The following is an 18,105-nucleotide window of genomic DNA, read 5'->3' as shown; positions in this document are numbered from 1 at the left end:
TTTTTTTCAAAATTTCACACTAGGGGTGCTTCTTGAATTGTAGAAAACGCATTTACTCGTCTTCTCTAAGTATATGTGTGATTTTTGGTAACACTTTTTAATTTAAATTTTCACCTGCAATTCATTTTACCGTTGCCTTAATTTTTGTACGTGTCAGTCACACTTGCCACACTTTTTAGTTTGCGGTTTCTCTTATTTTTTGTTTTTGTTTCTGTGTAATGCTATATTTTATTGGCCTTCAACTACTTATGACCTACAATAGTTTTACATGAACTCACATAAATGACATGCATTTGTTTTTGCCACTATGTAAATACAACCACACATACACGTATAGACAAGGTAGAGCTGAGTTGAAAAGCAAAATTGCTACAGCTGTACATGTTAAAGATTGAATAATATCGAGATGCTTATATATACGTTACAAATGTGTGTTGAGGATGTATGTATATGCAATAAGTTAATTGCTTCGAAGAGATTTGAACTACAATAATTTGTAAATTTTGCGGCCAAAGGGCATTTAACTTGACTCAACTTAACTTCGACTCCGAGCGCCAGTGCTACGCAGTGATGCACCTTATACGAGTACATCAGACATACGAGTACATACTTATATAGGTAGTTATATTGTTTCGAGTTGTGTATTTGAACTAAAGAGAAACTATAAAAGTTATTTCAACACTTTATAATAAATGATAACAACTTCGCACTACCTACATTTGATTGTGAGTATGTAGCATGTCGTTCTCATCAATATTAATTTGTATCTCACTAATTATTATCGTAAAGTCAATATGCTAATATGCAGAACGATGATATAGTAAATTCATATTTCCATAAAGCTATGAGACCATGAGTTGCTTGGAATTTTGACATCTGGACTTGTAAATAATGATAAATGACTTGTTGTCATTAAACACTTGCAAACTTCAAGAGTTTGTTTTTGTTGTTGCTGTCAAAGGTTATACAGTGACAATAGTTTTGAACAGTCTTTCAATGATCAGTAAAACTGATATGTCACTCAATTAACTTGTGTTGGTGCTACTTACCACTTATTACACTGGTCTGCACAAAAAAAAATACATTTTCTTCATTATATTTTGTGCTCTAAGGAAAGGAATTTAAAAATGAAAATAACATAAGCACAGATAATGGGAAAAGATTCAGCGTATCAAAACCTTCATATATAATATATGGCAAAATTTTTTAAGCTGCATTTTTTCGCAGACTAATGCTATCAGTGAAAAATGTTGAGCTCGTCGCTAGTTTGGAATTAAATTTGAATAAAGCTCTATTAATAAAGTCAAAAGAATGTTATATAACACTCCCGGCACATTTTGACTTGCAATTACATAAACTATTAACCTCATTTACGGTATTGGTGCTTTCGCACGCAGCAAAGCCACCGAATTGATGACTCTGCCGCCTTCGTACATATACATATGTATGTTTGTATGTATCGAGTGTATGGCTTCTATAGGCGTTATGTGTGGCACGTCCGCAGTTGCTCGCATTTGGTTGCTAAAGACCGGAAAATGAAATTTCGCAAGATAAATATTTTTACGCTTTGCTTGCTTTAATTTATTCCGTACGGCATGATGATGGACAGCACTGAGTCAATATAGTTCAAAACGAGGAACGAATCCATTCGTTGGTAAAAGAAAATCCACATAATTTCCAAAATATTTAGCCGAATCATGGCGATGTTATAAGAACTAAAATAAAAAATATAATTTGTAAGCTGAATAAAATGTAAGATGTTTTCATTTGCATATTTTTTGGGAATAAAGAGTCGTTGTTGTTATGAAACTCATGTTAAATATTAAAATTAGTGTGATGACGGTATTAGCATTTGTATTTTGAAAGATAATTATTTCATTAACTAGTATCTCCGATTTTCAATCGTTAATATAAAGAACTTGAATTTGGTTGTTTATGCAAAATATTTTTATAAATATATAGCACTTCTCTAGAATGTAAAATATTTTATTTCTTAAACAAACTGTGAATGAGTCAGCTTCTTGGGTTGTCTATAGGCGGAAAGTAAGTTTTCCTGTAAACGTTTAATTAGATGTCGCTTGTTTCAGTGATTGCAATCAATTTGTAAACGAATGCTTGAAAAACTTGTTGATATAGTAAAGACACATGAATATATTTGTAAGCATACCAAAAATTAAAGCTATGACACCTCTTGAAATTGCAAACAATACGGTTTTTCAGCTCTTCGAATACTGTCGCCGATCATCTGTCAATTCAGCGATTAAAATATTGTGAAGCCACTCGTAAATTCAATATTTTCACACTTTCAAACAAAATGCACTTGAATTGATGATTTATTAATATTAATAATGTTATTTTTTGAAAAAGTCCTATATCAATCCCAGATTAATTATTAATTAGCAACATTTGTATGCAATTAATCATGACTTGTTGCGTTTTGTTTACAAAGAAAATGATATAAGGAGTAAAAAGCCGTTGAACTTACTTTGAGATCAACAACAAAATGTATTTTTAGTGTGCTACTTAGGTACACCCCGTCGTCTTTACAAAATGGGTTCAATTTCAACCGTTATATAATATAATGTAAAGTTAAAAAAAAATTTGGTTTTGTTTTTAAAAGCGATTGGCTCGAAGTCGTATCTCCAAGAGTAGTAAAAACAAAAAAACTGTTGATTTCAGTTGCACCATTATAGTTTCGGAAATAAAAAATCTTACATGCAAGAACTTGATTTTGATCGGTCAGTTTGTACGCAACTATAAACTATAGTGGTCCAATACCGGGAGCTCCGACAAATGCGCAGCTTCTTGCAGAGAAAATGTGTGCAAAATTTCAGATCAATCAGTGACCACGAAAATTCGCTCTCAAGTGACTGCGATTTTTTCACTCCTTAAAAATTTATTCGTTGATTGTGCAGCTAATGAGCATACTCTTTATGTAAATGTTAACGGCACTCTTATATAGAGTTTTTATGTAAATATGTATTAAATGATTTTCTGTGTACTCAAAAAAAAAAAAAACTATAAAATCAAGTTGTTAAAACTGTTTTTTATGCATAATAAGATTCGTGGTATTTATGTAGATGTTGTGAAATGTCAAAAGGCAAGCTCTTCGTAACTCCCTTCACTTTCACAAAATATAACTCACACAATCAAAACTCTGCTGGCGCCCAGTTCTCGTAATTGAGGCAAAGTGCTTGGAAGATATAAAGTATAATAAAAGTCAAATGAGAATGTGTTCAAAAATATTTTGTTTATAGTAATTTTTCTTATTACAATTTTATTTACTTTTTGCTTTTAATTTTTCATTGCTGCGACAATTGGATGCCGTTTTGAAGGCTTAGCGCAGCAACTAGCGTTTTGATTCTTTAAATGTCAACGATTTTTTTTATTTTTAGGCGATTCTCATACACTGCTTACATTCGAGCGAAGTAATTGCGTGTGTGTGCAAATTAATTTTTTGCAAATTAGCATTCCTAACGCTTAGCAAATCACTCTTGGTCGCTTAAGATTTACAGCATTCCTTGCATTAAATCTGCATAAGAATGCCAATCCTGTGTCATCCGTGTCATTTTTCAATCAACAATTCATACTAATATTAATGTATTACCGCATTTTAAAAAATGGCCGTGGAATTAATAACCGTGAAATCATATTTTTAAAAACTAACTGGTTTCACACCAAAAACTTTTGCTCTTTACGCCTAACGCCGCATCCAAACTATCAAGTAGAATTAAGTTATTATAATATATGAAGCTTGCATGAGTAAAGTATCTTTTTTCTTCAATATTAATATTGCAATATTCGTTCCGAAACAGTTTTGTCAGACTGGTGAACAGTGACTCATCAGACAAATTGTATATTTAAAATGTATTTAATAAAAATAAAAATTTAACGAGAATAATTTATATAATAGCGGAAAGAATCTTCTAATATATATGTGTATACCTATTCATTTTAATTTAAAAGCTCAAAAATCGGTATATACATATATAACCTGAACAGGGTATTTTAAGTTTGCTACGAAATTTTTAACACACCAAAAAAGAAACGTGAAATACCCTATAAAGTATATATGTAACATATAAGAATGATCAGCTTAACGAACTCAGTCGATTTAGCCATGTTCGTCTGTCTTCTCGTCTGTATTTATGTATATGCGAAGTACTCCCTCAGATTTTGAGATATCGGTCTGAAATTTTACACACGCTCTTTTCGACCCAAGAAGCTGCTCATTTGTCGAAACCGCCGATATCTGGCTGCTGTAGGGTATAGCAGCCATACAAACTGATTGATCAAAACCAAGTTTTTGTCTGGAAAACCTTTTTTTTTAGTTACGATAATGTCGCGCAACAGGCTATATTCCTCATACTATGGGTTTAACTAAAGCCAATTCTAAAAATGCCATGGGACACGGCTAACGTTTTACTTCAAATAAATATGAGTAAAAGCCTATAAATTCGACACGATAACTCAATCCAGATGTCTATAATGAGAGATCGTCCTTATTCCTACAAATTTCATAGTTTGAACAGTGCGATAGTTCCAATTTGAATTCCATTGGAATTTATGGTATATGCCCCATAACAATTCATATATGTTCTTTCACAACTGTGTCAACACAAACGCGCTTCCAGTATTGTTAGTCGATAAACTCGTCGTGTTTTCTTTTGTATTCCATACATGTAAATCTGTAAATTTAAGTAATCATAAAGGTATGCTATTTTAAATGCTTATTCTCAACCCCCTTAAACAAAATGTGTGTTAGTAGGAACAGCCGTTAACAACCTTTCGGTGTCAAATGGCCGATTAACTAATCAAAAACAATAAGACTCGTACTTGACTCGTTAAGCTTTGGCTACAATGTGCACTTATTGAAAATGTCATTAAATCTACTGTGTAGCAAAAGGTTTTTGCATATTCGAAATTTTAATTATGCAATGGCCATTAAGAGATACTCGTAAAGCCAGCAGCCCAACAGGTGAGCAGTTCAGCTGCATAAAAGGGACAACACGATAAGTCGAAATAGGAAAATACTTATGTGCGGTATATCACTGCGAATGGAATGAAAATGCAATTGCATCGCTGCGCCAGAACACAAAAGATGTCAAAAATACTAAACGTGTCTATGCAGGTGCGTGTAAGTGTGGGGCAGAGAGGAATGCAAGGATCTTCAATGCATGGGACAGTGTTTTGCGCGGTTGTTTACATGTGGAACCGATGACCATTCATCAATTGTTTACATACATATTCACTATATGCATATAGTGTGTGCGTTTGTGTGTGTATGTGAGTGTATGTGAGTGCAAGTGGGTAACCTCTTCACATGCATAACTAATTGACAAATTAACACGACAAAGTCTACATGCTATAAGGCAAAAAAGCATTGCGCGTCACCGGTTATTTGCTTATGGATTTGTACACACACACACATATATCCAAAAAAATTATATATCGCTGCCTTGTACCAAGTCGTTGACATACTAACTCAACGATGCAGTAAAAATATTGTTATACTAACGATCAATTAGCATCCATTTATATAAATAAGCGCTGTAAAGTGACGCGCTTTAGTGGATTCCTGTTGGCCGCCTTATTTGGTTTCTGATTGTTGGATTTATAAATTTTCATGAAATACAGACACACGGTCACATTACATAATAAAAAAAACAGCATACAAAGTTTGGTGCAATAGTGCGCCATTTTCCATGTGTTACGGGGTTATATCACTTACAAGTCAGAAACGCGTTTTTTTTTTTTGTTTGAAGAGGCATTTTAAATAATTAATGAACAAGACAAATGAACATTTGCAGAACTCAATGTACTTTAGTAATCGGAGATTCATTTCGAAAAATTAAGATATGGATTACCTTGTTTCCGTACCCGATCTCCAGAAGGACCTGGCGAAAAAACAAAAAAAGGTGTCTGGCGTTGAGGAAAATTTTGCTTTAAATTATCTAAAATTCCAGTACTTAGAAAATATATTATTATTATAGCTGAATAAAGGTACTGATCGAAGGACTGGTAAAAACTCTGATTTTTAATAAAATGGCGGTTCCCAAAAAACGTCGTTTTTTTATACCCTGAACAGGGTATATTAATTTTGCCACGAAGTTTGTAACACCCAGAAGGAAACGTCGGAGACCATATAAAGTATATATATAAATGATCACCGTGACGAGCTGAGTTGATTTAGCCATGTCCGTCTGTCCGTCCGTCTGTCCGTCTGTCCGTCCGTCTGTATATACGCGAACTAGTCCCTCAGTTTTTGAGATATCGATCTGAAATTTTGCACCTGTACTTTTCTCACAAAGAAGCTGCTCATTTGTCGGAACCGCCGATATCGGATCACTATAGCATATAGCTGCCATACAAACTGAACAATCGGAATCAAGTGCTTGTATGGAAAACTCTTTCATTTGACGAGGTATCTTCACGAAATTTGGCACGGATTATTAGTTAAGGCAACAATGTAATCTCCGAAGAAATTATTCAGATCGGATGACTATAGCATATAGCTGCCATACAAACTGAACAATCGGAATGAAGTGCTTGTATGGAAAACTCTTTAATTTGACGAGGTATCTTCACGAAATTTGGCATGTATTATTATTTAAAGCATTAATCTAATCTCCGAAGAAATTGTATGGATCGGATGACTATAGCATATAGCTGCCATATTAAATGAACGATATGAGTAAAGTGCTTGCATGGAACATTTTTTTATTTGACGAGATATCTTCACGAAATTAGGCACGAGTTATTGCTTAAGGCAACAAATTATTCTCCACAGAAATTGGTCAGATCAGATCACTATATCGTATAGCTGACATACAAATTGAACGTTCGGAATCAAGTTCTTGTAAGGGGCCTTTGTTCTTGTGAAGGGTAATATAGCTTCGGCGCAACCCAAGTTAACGTTTTTTCTTGTTTTTAATTCAAAAATTACTGACCTAAAAGCAAATTATGTATACTTTAATGTGTGATATAGATGCATGACGGGCAACGGCTTCATTTAATGTATCAGGGTTTTCTGTGTTCTGATTTTAAAATAATGGGTATAGGAGTCAAACAAAATCGATTTTGTTGTTTTTCATGAAAAAAAAAATAGAGAATTTAATTTAAAGTTTTAAAGTTTCTAACCTAATCTGAACAGGTTTGTTACTTCAAACAAAACTATTTGATAATTTTATTTCAATAAAAACATTAATGGCTGGAAATCGGCAGGTATAAACATTTATGCATTATGGCTAATAGCGAACTTGCGAGTATCAAGCAAAAATAAATAACGCCAAAAGTGCTGATAACAACCAATGAACATCGGTACATATTTATGTATGGCATTTGCAATGCTTGTAGAAGTAATAACTAAGTTCAAGAACACATCTTAGCTGTGTGTTTTCTACTTTGTATCTAAGTATTAGTTTATATAGAAATATATTTGTATATATATGTTATTTGTATTTGTATTTATTATGTATGAGCGATAAACTTAATCATTTATCTACTTATGTACTCAAAATATAATAGACGAAAGAAGAATTTCCAGAGGCTTGGCCACACAACGCATTTAATTTAGTTGATTGCTTGCCTAACATTCTTCTTTTGAGGCAAATGCAAATATGAGATAGCACAAATGACGTCAGTAGAAAAATATTTTAATTATTTACTAATATTTTTCAAAATTGTGCAATAATTTCGCTGAAAGTAAAAAGTTATTGAAAAGCTTTCCGAGACCTACTCAAAGCCTGTTGCACTTTCATAAAAATCCGAATTAGTTCGGCGCTGAGCAATCTTTTATTACTTGCTAACTTATTCCGAACATGTAAAGGCATGGCAGTAATGGCGCATATATTTGCACGCGTCAATTTTTTGTGTCTTTGTACCAAGCCCTTTTGCTTTTCAAATAATAATTTATTATTAGAGGTATAATTTAGTTAGAAAAAAAAACGAATAGTGACCATATAGTCGTCAAAATACTAGCACTATTAATTACTTCGTAAACGGATATTCAAATAGAAATTACAATCTGATAAATGAAAAATCTTTTAAACGTGAACTTCTATAGAATTTTAACAAAAACGTGCTAAATGTGCAGAGTAGGTAAATATTAGTAATTACATGTAATAACGCCCTAATGGAGGACATCGTAACGTTAAATAAAATAAATTGACTCAGCAAATTTCGAAAAATCTCGCTTCAAAGCAACGTGACTTTTTGCAATGAACTTCAATGCCTATCATGCCTTTGTTGGTGTGGCAATACACCACAGCTTCATTTAGTTAGTTAGCTTTTGCAATTAATAACACACCATAATTGTATGTTAAGTAAGTTGTAAGCAGAAGAAATTTTTTTTTTGTGGATTGTGGAACAACTTGCGATTTGCAGTCTCTAAGCCTGGCCGCTATCGTTACTCCAACAGCAAATATTTCGTTATCTCATCTGCTGCGTTAGCGCGCAATCACCAGAAACCACTTTGCCACTCGATATCAGTATACTCATCTGCAACAAAAACAAAAAAGCCAATTAACTATACAAAAACCAAGCGGAAAAATAAAAAAAGCTGAAGTTTATTGCGGCTTGTCATGAATGTCGCTTTGACACGCTGTAACCTGCAACGAACAACTTTGTCAGCTACCCGTTCTATTGCGCCACATTTGCCTGCCACAGAGCATCAAATAGTTTCGCCGTCATTCTCTTCGCCAGGCAGATAGCAACTACTGACTGACACTTTTACCGCATGGCGTTTTTTGCATTTGTCAGAGTTTATCTTTTTATGTCCTCAGTAAGGCTGTTGAGAAAGAGTAGAGTATTGTTGTTGTGCCTGAAGTAGTTTTCGTTGGTCTGCGGCTTCATAATTTTGCATGTGATGTATGCCTCTTGTCTTGGCATTCTTCTAAGGCAAAATTGAACGAGTATATGTATATGAACTTACTAGTAAGGTGGGTGTCGAATTCCGTCAATTCGGAAATTAGTCAAAAACATTATGATTTTCATCGTTTTGTAATTCTAAATGAAAATATATAATACATTTATTTATCACTCCTTATGTGGTAAAAAATATCGGTATAAACCCGCAAATCCGTAATTTTAAGAAACGTTATTAGAAATGGGAAAATTATCTAAATTTGCTGACTTATTATTTTTCAGAGTGAAAATGCTATAGGTGCTCATCGCGTGTTTGATAAAACGTCATTTTCCTGTTCTGGACGCCCATCGGGTTACTACGCAGATGTTGAAACTGGATGTCAGGTATATATGCTCTTACAAAGATGACCTGCAATTGGCAATTTTAAACGTATTCAAATTTTCTTTGGCAGGTGTACCATATGTGCGACGGATTGGGACGCCAATTCAGCTATTCGTGTCCCAATACAACGCTTTTTCAGCAGCGCATGCTAATCTGCGATCACTGGTACATGGTGAATTGTTCCCGAGCAGAGAGCGACTATGCAGCTAACTTACTAATTGGTATGTATGACTTACTAAAAGCAAAACTAGATTAGTGGGTCTAGGACAACAACAACATCGGCTTGCTATTCACAAATTATCGCAATAAGCTTCAGTTGCAATTAATCAGAACTTATTAACATATTTTTGTCTTTAATGCAGGGCAACGGGATAAGCCGTTTGTGAATGATGAGGAAAATAGTTTGCGTACACCCCGCCCTGATCTCTTGGATCGACCTTATGCACCAGATTACTCTGGAGAATCATTTAGAGATCAGTACAAGGTTTGTAAAATTAACTCTAAATTCTTAGGGTTTTTTAAATTTTAAATTCAATATTTAGATAATTGTGGTAGACATCTCAACAACTTCCTATAAATTTTTTAGCAACTTCCGGCGATCCTGAATCAAATACAAGTTGGCGATACTCCAAAGATTCAGGACAAGTTTAGTGTTGTTACGCAGTTGACTCCGGGCCAGCAACACTGGAAAATACCATCACCGAGCCGAACTATACTGCCACCAGCCTACGAAGCACAGATGTCGGACGACAGCACTTCGCAAACAAATAGTGGAAACGTACGTTTTGTACCCAAAACGCAACCAACACCACCAGCCGTAGCAAAGCCGAAGTTCAATCAACCGAAATTCAATTCAGAGTCAGTGATTGCAACCGCATCAGCAAGTCGCGGACAGTCGACCAATCGCTTCAACAGCGCAGCGCTACACCAACGCGGCCAGTCAGGTGAGCACGAGGACTTAGGTACGAGCCACAGTACTCGTTACAATACATCTTCTGATTTCAACTCTGCTGAGCAACCGAACAGCAAAACGGCAAGTGCCCTTAATAAGAACCATGTTAAAAGTACGATTACTTCGACAACACCTACAATTACAACAAGTTCAGCCACTTCGATTACGTCTACCACAACAAAAACACCTACCAATACTGCAGTTACGACAAATTTGCCTTATAAAGTACCATCTAAAGTGTACGAGCCGCCATTCCTGTATCCAATTTATAATGAAAACGATACGATGAGCACACAGACATCACTACGCACTTCGCCTGCTACACCCTTCACAGCCTCGCCTACTTTCAACAAGCTTACACCCACAACTCCCATACCAGCGCCAAATCGGCCAACAACGCTAGCGGGCAAACCTTTCACCGTATCGAACGGCGGTGTTACCACAAAAGCGCCAAGTTTGGGAGGACGTAGCCAAAATAATTTAATTCAAACTAGTTTCAGTCAAATTTCGAAAGATATACGCACTCCTACACCAGCACAAGGTTTTAAACCGCCTACACCTCGTCCACCTATAAGCACAACGACAAGCATCCCAAAAAACTTGGAGAGCTCCCCTTTTGACTACAGTATTCCTACCACAAATCGCCTAAATTTGCCTACACCATTCAGAAATAGTTCAGACACAAACGGAGCCCAAAATATCAAAACGCCAGCCAAAGAACTTCTGCCCCCGCACCAAGAGTTTGTGCAACATGACATTGCTACCACACAGGGGCCGCCTATCTACTATGAGTGGAAAATGCCGTCAAATGGACTTGAACCACCCAAATTGGATCCGCCAATTGGTGTTGATGGACGCGAATATCCCGAAGCGACATTCGATTACAATGCCATCGGTGGTACAAACAATAACGCAAATGCTACTAACCGTAAGCAAATCACGAATATCATTAGCTTACCACCAACAAAAGCGCCGGGTGAAAATAATCCAATCGCACGTACTCCTATTTCGCGTTCCATCAAAGAGACGGGGCAGCCAAATAGCGTACACCGTGTTAATGCTGAAAAGCCGAAGGTGGCAACTACGTTGGTGGTAGCGACAGATCGCTCCGACACAATATCCATGCCTGTTTCGGATATCATACAGTTGCGCAAAGACTACTCGGTGCCCGAATATCTATTTCCATTAGAACCGATAGGCCGTACTGGCTATTTGTCCACGGATGCGTACAACTCATTTCGACTGAAGATACCTGAACATGACGACGAAGAGCCGGAAGACCACAGACATTGGTTCGGCGAGAATCCTAAATGTCCCGAGTGTCATCCATCTTTTGTAGTGCCTGGTACTTGCGAACCCTGTATACGGAGATAGATGGAGGATGAACCCCTGAGGTTTTAGAGCCGACGGGCATTAAGTATTCACACGAATTCAAAGTTTAGCACAATAATAAATGACAATTCTCTTTGTTAGTTTCAATGCCTTGCTCTTTATTGTAGTTTTACGAATACAGAGATGCATATGCATATATGTTATATAGAGCTCCTAATTTTTACTTAAATTAAGATAGGGAGCGAATCCAAGAGTGAGCCATTAGCTATACTGCAAACATACACGTACCTATATTTAAACATAAGTATATATATAAATATATATATGTATATATATATATATAACTGCTATATTTGTAAATGGCTGCTACTATATCATGAACAATAGCTGATACATAATTAATAAGTATATAAACTACTAACATATGTAGAAGTCGCATTGCTAGCGCTCGTGCCTGCATTTTTTCCTCTCCTCTTCATTGAAAGTACACATAAGCGATTATTTAAAATTGATTAGTATCAACTTATTTTTTCATTTAATCAACTAAGTAGTCGCAACTGATTTTCCCAGGAAGCATTCAAAAAAACTATGGCTTGCAATATGATACAAAAAATCCTCATAAATTTGCTCTTCTAATTCATTCTTATTTGTGCTTCACTTATAGGTTTTTAAGTAATCTAAAAAATAGTTTTATTAAAATAAATGTTAAGTTAAGTTTGTAATATATGTATGTATATCAAACCCTCATATATTCGTACGAAAGTTAATGAATAAAAATGAAATTCAAAATGGAAAAATCCGTTTATTTTTGTACAAGTTTCAAATTACAATTACATTACAATATATATTCAGAAACATCTTCTATTACTATTAAGGATGAAACCTCGCTGTTTGAACTGTTATTAAAGCATGCTATTCAAAGTTTTAGTGGTTATATTTTCTCTGACAGTCTTTTGGTTACCCTTGAATATATATATATGATTTAATAAAATAAATAAATTATTCGCTGAAACAAATTATTCTAAGAAAAGCAGGCACCATACAAAACTAATCTAAAAAGAAATTTTATCGTGGTGATGACCTTTTAAATATAATAATATCTTTGAAAATAACATACTACAATTTCAAATCAAATAGTTTTTGAGTTACCGGATTTTTCTCGAAACAGAAGTTGTTGAAGAAGTTTTTAGTAATCAAAAAGACAAAAGCTATGCAAAAGCTTCCAAATACGCAAAATACTATTCCAAAGGTTCAAAGTAGTCACCTTCCAGCTGTTGTATTGGTTTGGTGGTGAGTCTTCTGTAAAGCCGTAACACCTCTTCACTTCTGGAAAAAGAGGTTTAAACATGGGTAAAACTGTACCAGCCAGATGTTTATGAAGATGTGCTAAAACAGCTAAGCAATACTCTCTTTTCTTGGAGAGCATTGAATCTTTCAGCAAAATTCTGTTTAGGCACACAATCCAAAAACAACCCAGCAAGGGCTTAAAAGAAATATTCCTAGTTTCATTGTTGCAGATGATTGGCCGTCTGGAAGTCCAGAAGTGAATCCAATGGATTAAGTTTGTGGTCAGAGTTGGAAAACAAGAAATTTATCTCTTAAAATTTGAAGAGTGCAAAAAATTCTTGGTTCGAGCAGCGTAGTATACAGTTTTATTATAGTTTCATAAACTTGCAACAGAACTAATGGCAGCACTAAGTATAAAGACCCATCCTGACGACTTCAATTCTATCAAAGAAGATTGGCGAATAAATCTATATAATGAGAATGGACACGTAAACAAAACCATTTTGTTAAGTTGATAATCCAACCTCAACTACTAAACCGAAAACTAAAGATTTTGGAGCGAAGTATATTTCCAAACTGCTGAAAATCTGGCAATACAAAATTCGTATAATCCCAATTGAAACACAGTTACGTTTGTATATATGTAAGTATATCAAGGAAGATATAAATTTATTAAAATCTTTTTAATTAACTTTTTTTTTTTTTGGAAATTATTCCTTTTTAAAAAATCAAAACATTTTTAAAATTATATATTTGCTTTTCTCTTCACAAATATGGTAAACATTTTCATGTGTATGTATGTATTTTGTAACATGCAAAAACATACGCTAGGCAATTTTATTTTAAAAATATGGGTGTTTCTACATGTGTTGAATGTTTTTACAATTAACTACAATGTAATATTCTTTTTTTTTTTTGTTTTTTCTTTATAAATTCAATTCACTTACGTGCTTTACACTTATCAAGGCAATAAGATGCGTCTACAAAATATGTATATAAATTGCATCATTCAGGTATACACGTATTGAGTGGTTAACACCAAATATATTAGCGTAAAAGATAAATGTAAATGTTAAGGCAAAAACTCTTTTCGTGAACCACAAACAGCGACGCAACATATCGTTTTTGTTTAATTTAAGAAACAGATTAAGCTATAGTTTTTGCTTCAATGAGCATACGATGATGTATTTACAAATTCATGAAGATAGTGCTTAATTGAAGTCGAATGGAGAAAGTAGGAAAATGGCAACAAGCGACGAAAATGAGCACTTAAAAATTAAACTTGCATTACAATTCAAGTTTGATTTTAATGGACAGTAATAAATTCGTTAGAGTTTGAGTTTTTAACGTTCTCATTTCAATTCGGAAAATGTTGCAAGCGATTTGGTTGTGGAAATTATTACAATTTTCGTTGATTTTTATATAATGAAAAATACTACTAACTTATAAAATATAAATAAATGAAAAAAATCGGCTTTAGTTCGCATTAATAACTACTAACAAAACGTTTGTGATATTCAATTTGTGGTTTGCTTTGCTAATGTTTGTACAATACGAGAATTAAGCAAATAAATAAAAATAAAGTAAAACTAAATGTGAATGAACTCATTGCAGATTTGTGAGACTTTTCCTCTTTACATCATTAAAATTAATTTTAAGGCACTTTTTTTTACTTCGACTAACATTAAAATTTTATTTATCAAGACGTACACATTGTTACATACATTACACTTCTTTTGGCCACGCATCTGAGACGCCGTACGATTATACTTGATTATACTATATGCATAGGTTATGTATGCGCGTACGAGCCCAGATCGTGCCAAATAGCAACAACACAAGCTGAATATTGCTTTACATTTCGATTGATCGGAGGGCCAGCGAACGCATTGTGAAGGCCCTACTCTCACTTCGTTTGGCGCAAATTCGCTACAGAAACATATTAACTATACATTTTATTTTATATATATTTTTTTATAATGAAGCAGTAGCAAATTTGCACAAACCGACGTCTCCACAATTGTTGCAAATAGTAAATATTCACCTTTCTTTTTTGTATTTTTCGACACGTTTTAAAATTTTTTCATTAAATTTTTTAATATCTGGCATTCGAACTTCCTTAGTGCGTTGAGACGCCGTCTGCTTGGACCTCTCCTAATTACTAACGGCGATTTCCATTTATATATGGTATGTATATGAACTAAATAAATACATATCATACATATCTATTTGTTTGCACTCAATTGCGAATTTGTGATTTTTTAGTTTTAACTTTTAATTTTCACTGACTAGCATTTCACGTCATTCTATCGTTAAATTTTAACGGGTACCTTAAATTTTAAGCATCCCTCCTATTTTTCGCATTAGTATTGTTTTTGTGTTATTTGCTTTTTATATTTATTCCACGCACGTTATCCGTCTTTCCAAAACAATTGCGTCCATCATCTTTTCAACCTTTTTTAACACCTATTCGCAAGCATTATTCATTTTTTTGTAGGTTAGAGAATTTTTAGTTGCCAGAAAACATTAAACAAAGCCACGCCCACATATCCACCAAAAATCGTGGTTCAAAGGCTAGTGCGATTGATCGGTGTTCCCTCCCTCTTGTCACAAGGATCGTATAAATAAATACTGGGCACCCAGAGTGCCGAAGGTGGCACGATAGTTTTGTCTATTTTGTCGACATCGCCCTTACGCATCAACTCCTTGCACTTGTTCTCCATGTTGTCACCGCAACTACAGTCGGTTTGCTTCGGCTGTGCAACTAGCACTATCTTATGCGCCTTCGTGACATCGACATCGCAAATCACAGCCGCTTCGTGATTGCAGTGGAAATAACGATTCGTTAAATAACCGTCGACATAGATCTGTACACATAGAGAATGTATGAGTATGGATTATTCGTTGGGTCACACAAAATATTATTCTACCTCGTAGCCGCTAATACCGCAGCAATCGTGGATCACCCATTTGACGTATAGCGACGAAATGCCTAGGTCGGAGACTTCTGTGATTGTAACGGGAAAGCTTTGACGTGGACAGACCCTAGCTCTTGTTGGTGTTGTGCTCTAAAAAACAATATAAAGTATAACTCTTTGATGTAAACAAAATTTGAATCAACATAAAAACAGACGAATGAACATTCTTATGTATTGTATATATATGATAAAGTCATTAAGTAAACCTCTTGACTTGATCTGTTTGTAAGTAATTACCTGTTCAGCAATTTTCTTGCGCCGCGCTTGCTCCATTGCGTCCAGATCCATTATTATGGAATCGATAAAGAATCTCTGTCAAATAAAATATTCACAATAACATAGATACACAGTGGCCTTAAAAACAGATTTAATGGCGTATTTAGTTATATCGTACGTACCAACTCACTACAACTGCATTGGTCTTTCGCCTGATTCTGAGTCGCAATGGTTGAACAGTTTTGTTTATCACGCATCGCCTGGCAATGGCAGCAGCTGCATTCAGTACAATCACTCTTCGTTTTGTTCGTTTGGTTAGTACGCTGGCTGGCAGTGGCGGATGCAGCGTCTGAGACATGAGTTTGCGATTGGCTCGGTTCTGTGACTATCCCAGCATCATCGCCGTCGATACATTCGCATTCTTCGTCATCAGCCAGTTGTGAGTCTTGGCCAAACATGGTAGTCGGTTGATAAAAGCCATGAACCGGACAAAGGCATGGTTGCTTGCAGGTGCATTCTTCTGGGCAACCTTTGCCACATACAATCGGACTTATATCAAAAGTTGCGCCTGCACCATATCGATTATCTTCCTCACAAGCCTGACTAGAAGGTTCAGTGCGATTTTTGGGGTCTGCAGCGAGTGCAAGGGTCGCTATCTCTTCGATTAGCTCAAGATCTCCTATACAACTGCAGGGCATTCCTTTGGAGCCACAAAAGCTTTCGGTATTCTTTTCACCAACCTTTACCTTCTTCAAAGACTTTGTCGGCCCTTCAGATACTGCAGTGATTTGCATCTTTTGTGGCGGAGGGGTAGGCACGTTAGACAAAGGTACACATTGTGAGCAAGGTGCACAAGTTAGTAAGTTTGGTGTGATTATGAGATTACATGGCAACTGCAGTGGTATATTAACAGGCTGACCCACAGGTTGCGGCTCAGACATTTCAGAATGAGCAATCGATTGATTTGGACTGGTACCTTTACGGCTTGGTGTAAATGTTATTTTAAAACCGGAGTTGAAAGGACCGTTATCTGCCATCGACTCTTCTGAGCCAAGTGCGCCGATATTACGCATTTTTGTTGTTGCAACGCCACAACCGCAGCCAGTACCATTTTCGTCACCTTGATTGATTAACTGAACGACTTCGCGTAGCAATTGAAGTATAGCTACATTTCGTGGAGGATTCGCATTCGCTTTGGTCTTATTCTCTTGTATTGATGGAGAGCATTCGCAATCTGCAAAGCGATTCTTTGTTTTACTACCACTTTTACCTTTGCCTTTGGCCGCTGCCGATGGCATGCAATCATCCCGATCTGAAGAGGCCGAACTAAGAGAAAAGAACTCTTCCTCACTCAAATTATTTTTACCGCTATAATTTGACGACGCCATTCCACTTGGTAAACGTATTTCATAAGACGGCCTTGCCGGTGGGTGAGCCGAAGATATGGAAATTTCAAATGGACAGCGACAGCTCAGCTGACCACCTGATTCAGATGTTGATCGAATGCAATATGCTTTGCTGAAAAGACCGGCTGTTGTTACAGTAGAAGCTTGTGAATTTTGAGAATCTTGCTGACTGGACTTGCTAGCCGAAGCTTGCTCAACAGGCTGTTGATTTAAGCAGTTCACAAACTGTTGCAATTGCTGTTGTTGCTGCTGATATAACTGTATTTGCTGCTGCTGTTGTTGTTGTTGAACTGATGGTTTCTGCTGTTGGTGCAATTGTTGTATTTGTTGTTGCGGCATTGCATGTAGGGGATGTTGTGATGGCTGAGGAGGCTGCTGTGGTGGATATGGGAATTGATGATGTTGGTTTTGCTGTTGGAAAGAACGCTGACAGGAACATTGTACCGGAGTTAACGGCTGCTCAGCTGGTGTTGGCTGATTACTGATAGCGGATACAGGTGTTTCCATAATTACCCGATAATTAGACGGATAGTTGATGCAGGACATCGCTGCGTTCTGTGCATGGGGTTCTATACGTAATTGGATGGTTTGGGTGCCGCTTAAATGTGCGTTATCTCTGTGAGTATCAGTTTGGGAGCACTTCTCTGCAGTGCCTGAAAACAGAAGAGAAATACAAAAGACAAGTCG

At 35.8% G+C, this 18,105-nt stretch overlaps 2 protein-coding genes across 3 annotated transcripts in view; one reads left to right on the top strand and one right to left on the bottom strand.

The window, feature by feature from the left end:
- The window catches only part of js (jiangshi), a 31,969-nt gene extending 19,641 nt beyond the window's left edge, over nt 1-12,328 (top strand). For both annotated transcript variants that reach the window (XM_036377377.2, XM_036377378.2), the window contains exons 4-7: nt 9,148-9,249; nt 9,318-9,468; nt 9,610-9,731; nt 9,834-12,328. In XM_036377377.2, the coding sequence (XP_036233270.2) occupies nt 9,148-9,249; nt 9,318-9,468; nt 9,610-9,731; nt 9,834-11,573 (2,115 nt within the window). In that variant the 3' untranslated portion in view covers nt 11,574-12,328. The remainder of the gene's footprint in view (nt 1-9,147; nt 9,250-9,317; nt 9,469-9,609; nt 9,732-9,833) is intronic.
- A 5,484-nt stretch (nt 12,329-17,812) lies between these two features.
- Pif1A (PFTAIRE-interacting factor 1A) overlaps nt 17,813-18,105 on the bottom strand; it is an 88,752-nt gene continuing 88,459 nt past the window's right edge. Inside the window, exon 14 of the mRNA XM_070112136.1 lies at nt 17,813-18,071. Coding sequence (XP_069968237.1) covers nt 18,018-18,071 — 54 coding nt within the window. The 3' untranslated portion in view covers nt 17,813-18,017. The remainder of the gene's footprint in view (nt 18,072-18,105) is intronic.

Source organism: Bactrocera oleae, chromosome 2 (assembly GCF_042242935.1).
Source record: "Bactrocera oleae isolate idBacOlea1 chromosome 2, idBacOlea1, whole genome shotgun sequence".
NCBI classification, from domain to species: Eukaryota; Metazoa; Arthropoda; class Insecta; order Diptera; family Tephritidae; genus Bactrocera; species Bactrocera oleae.
This window is presented reverse-complemented; position numbering and strand designations above follow the sequence as displayed.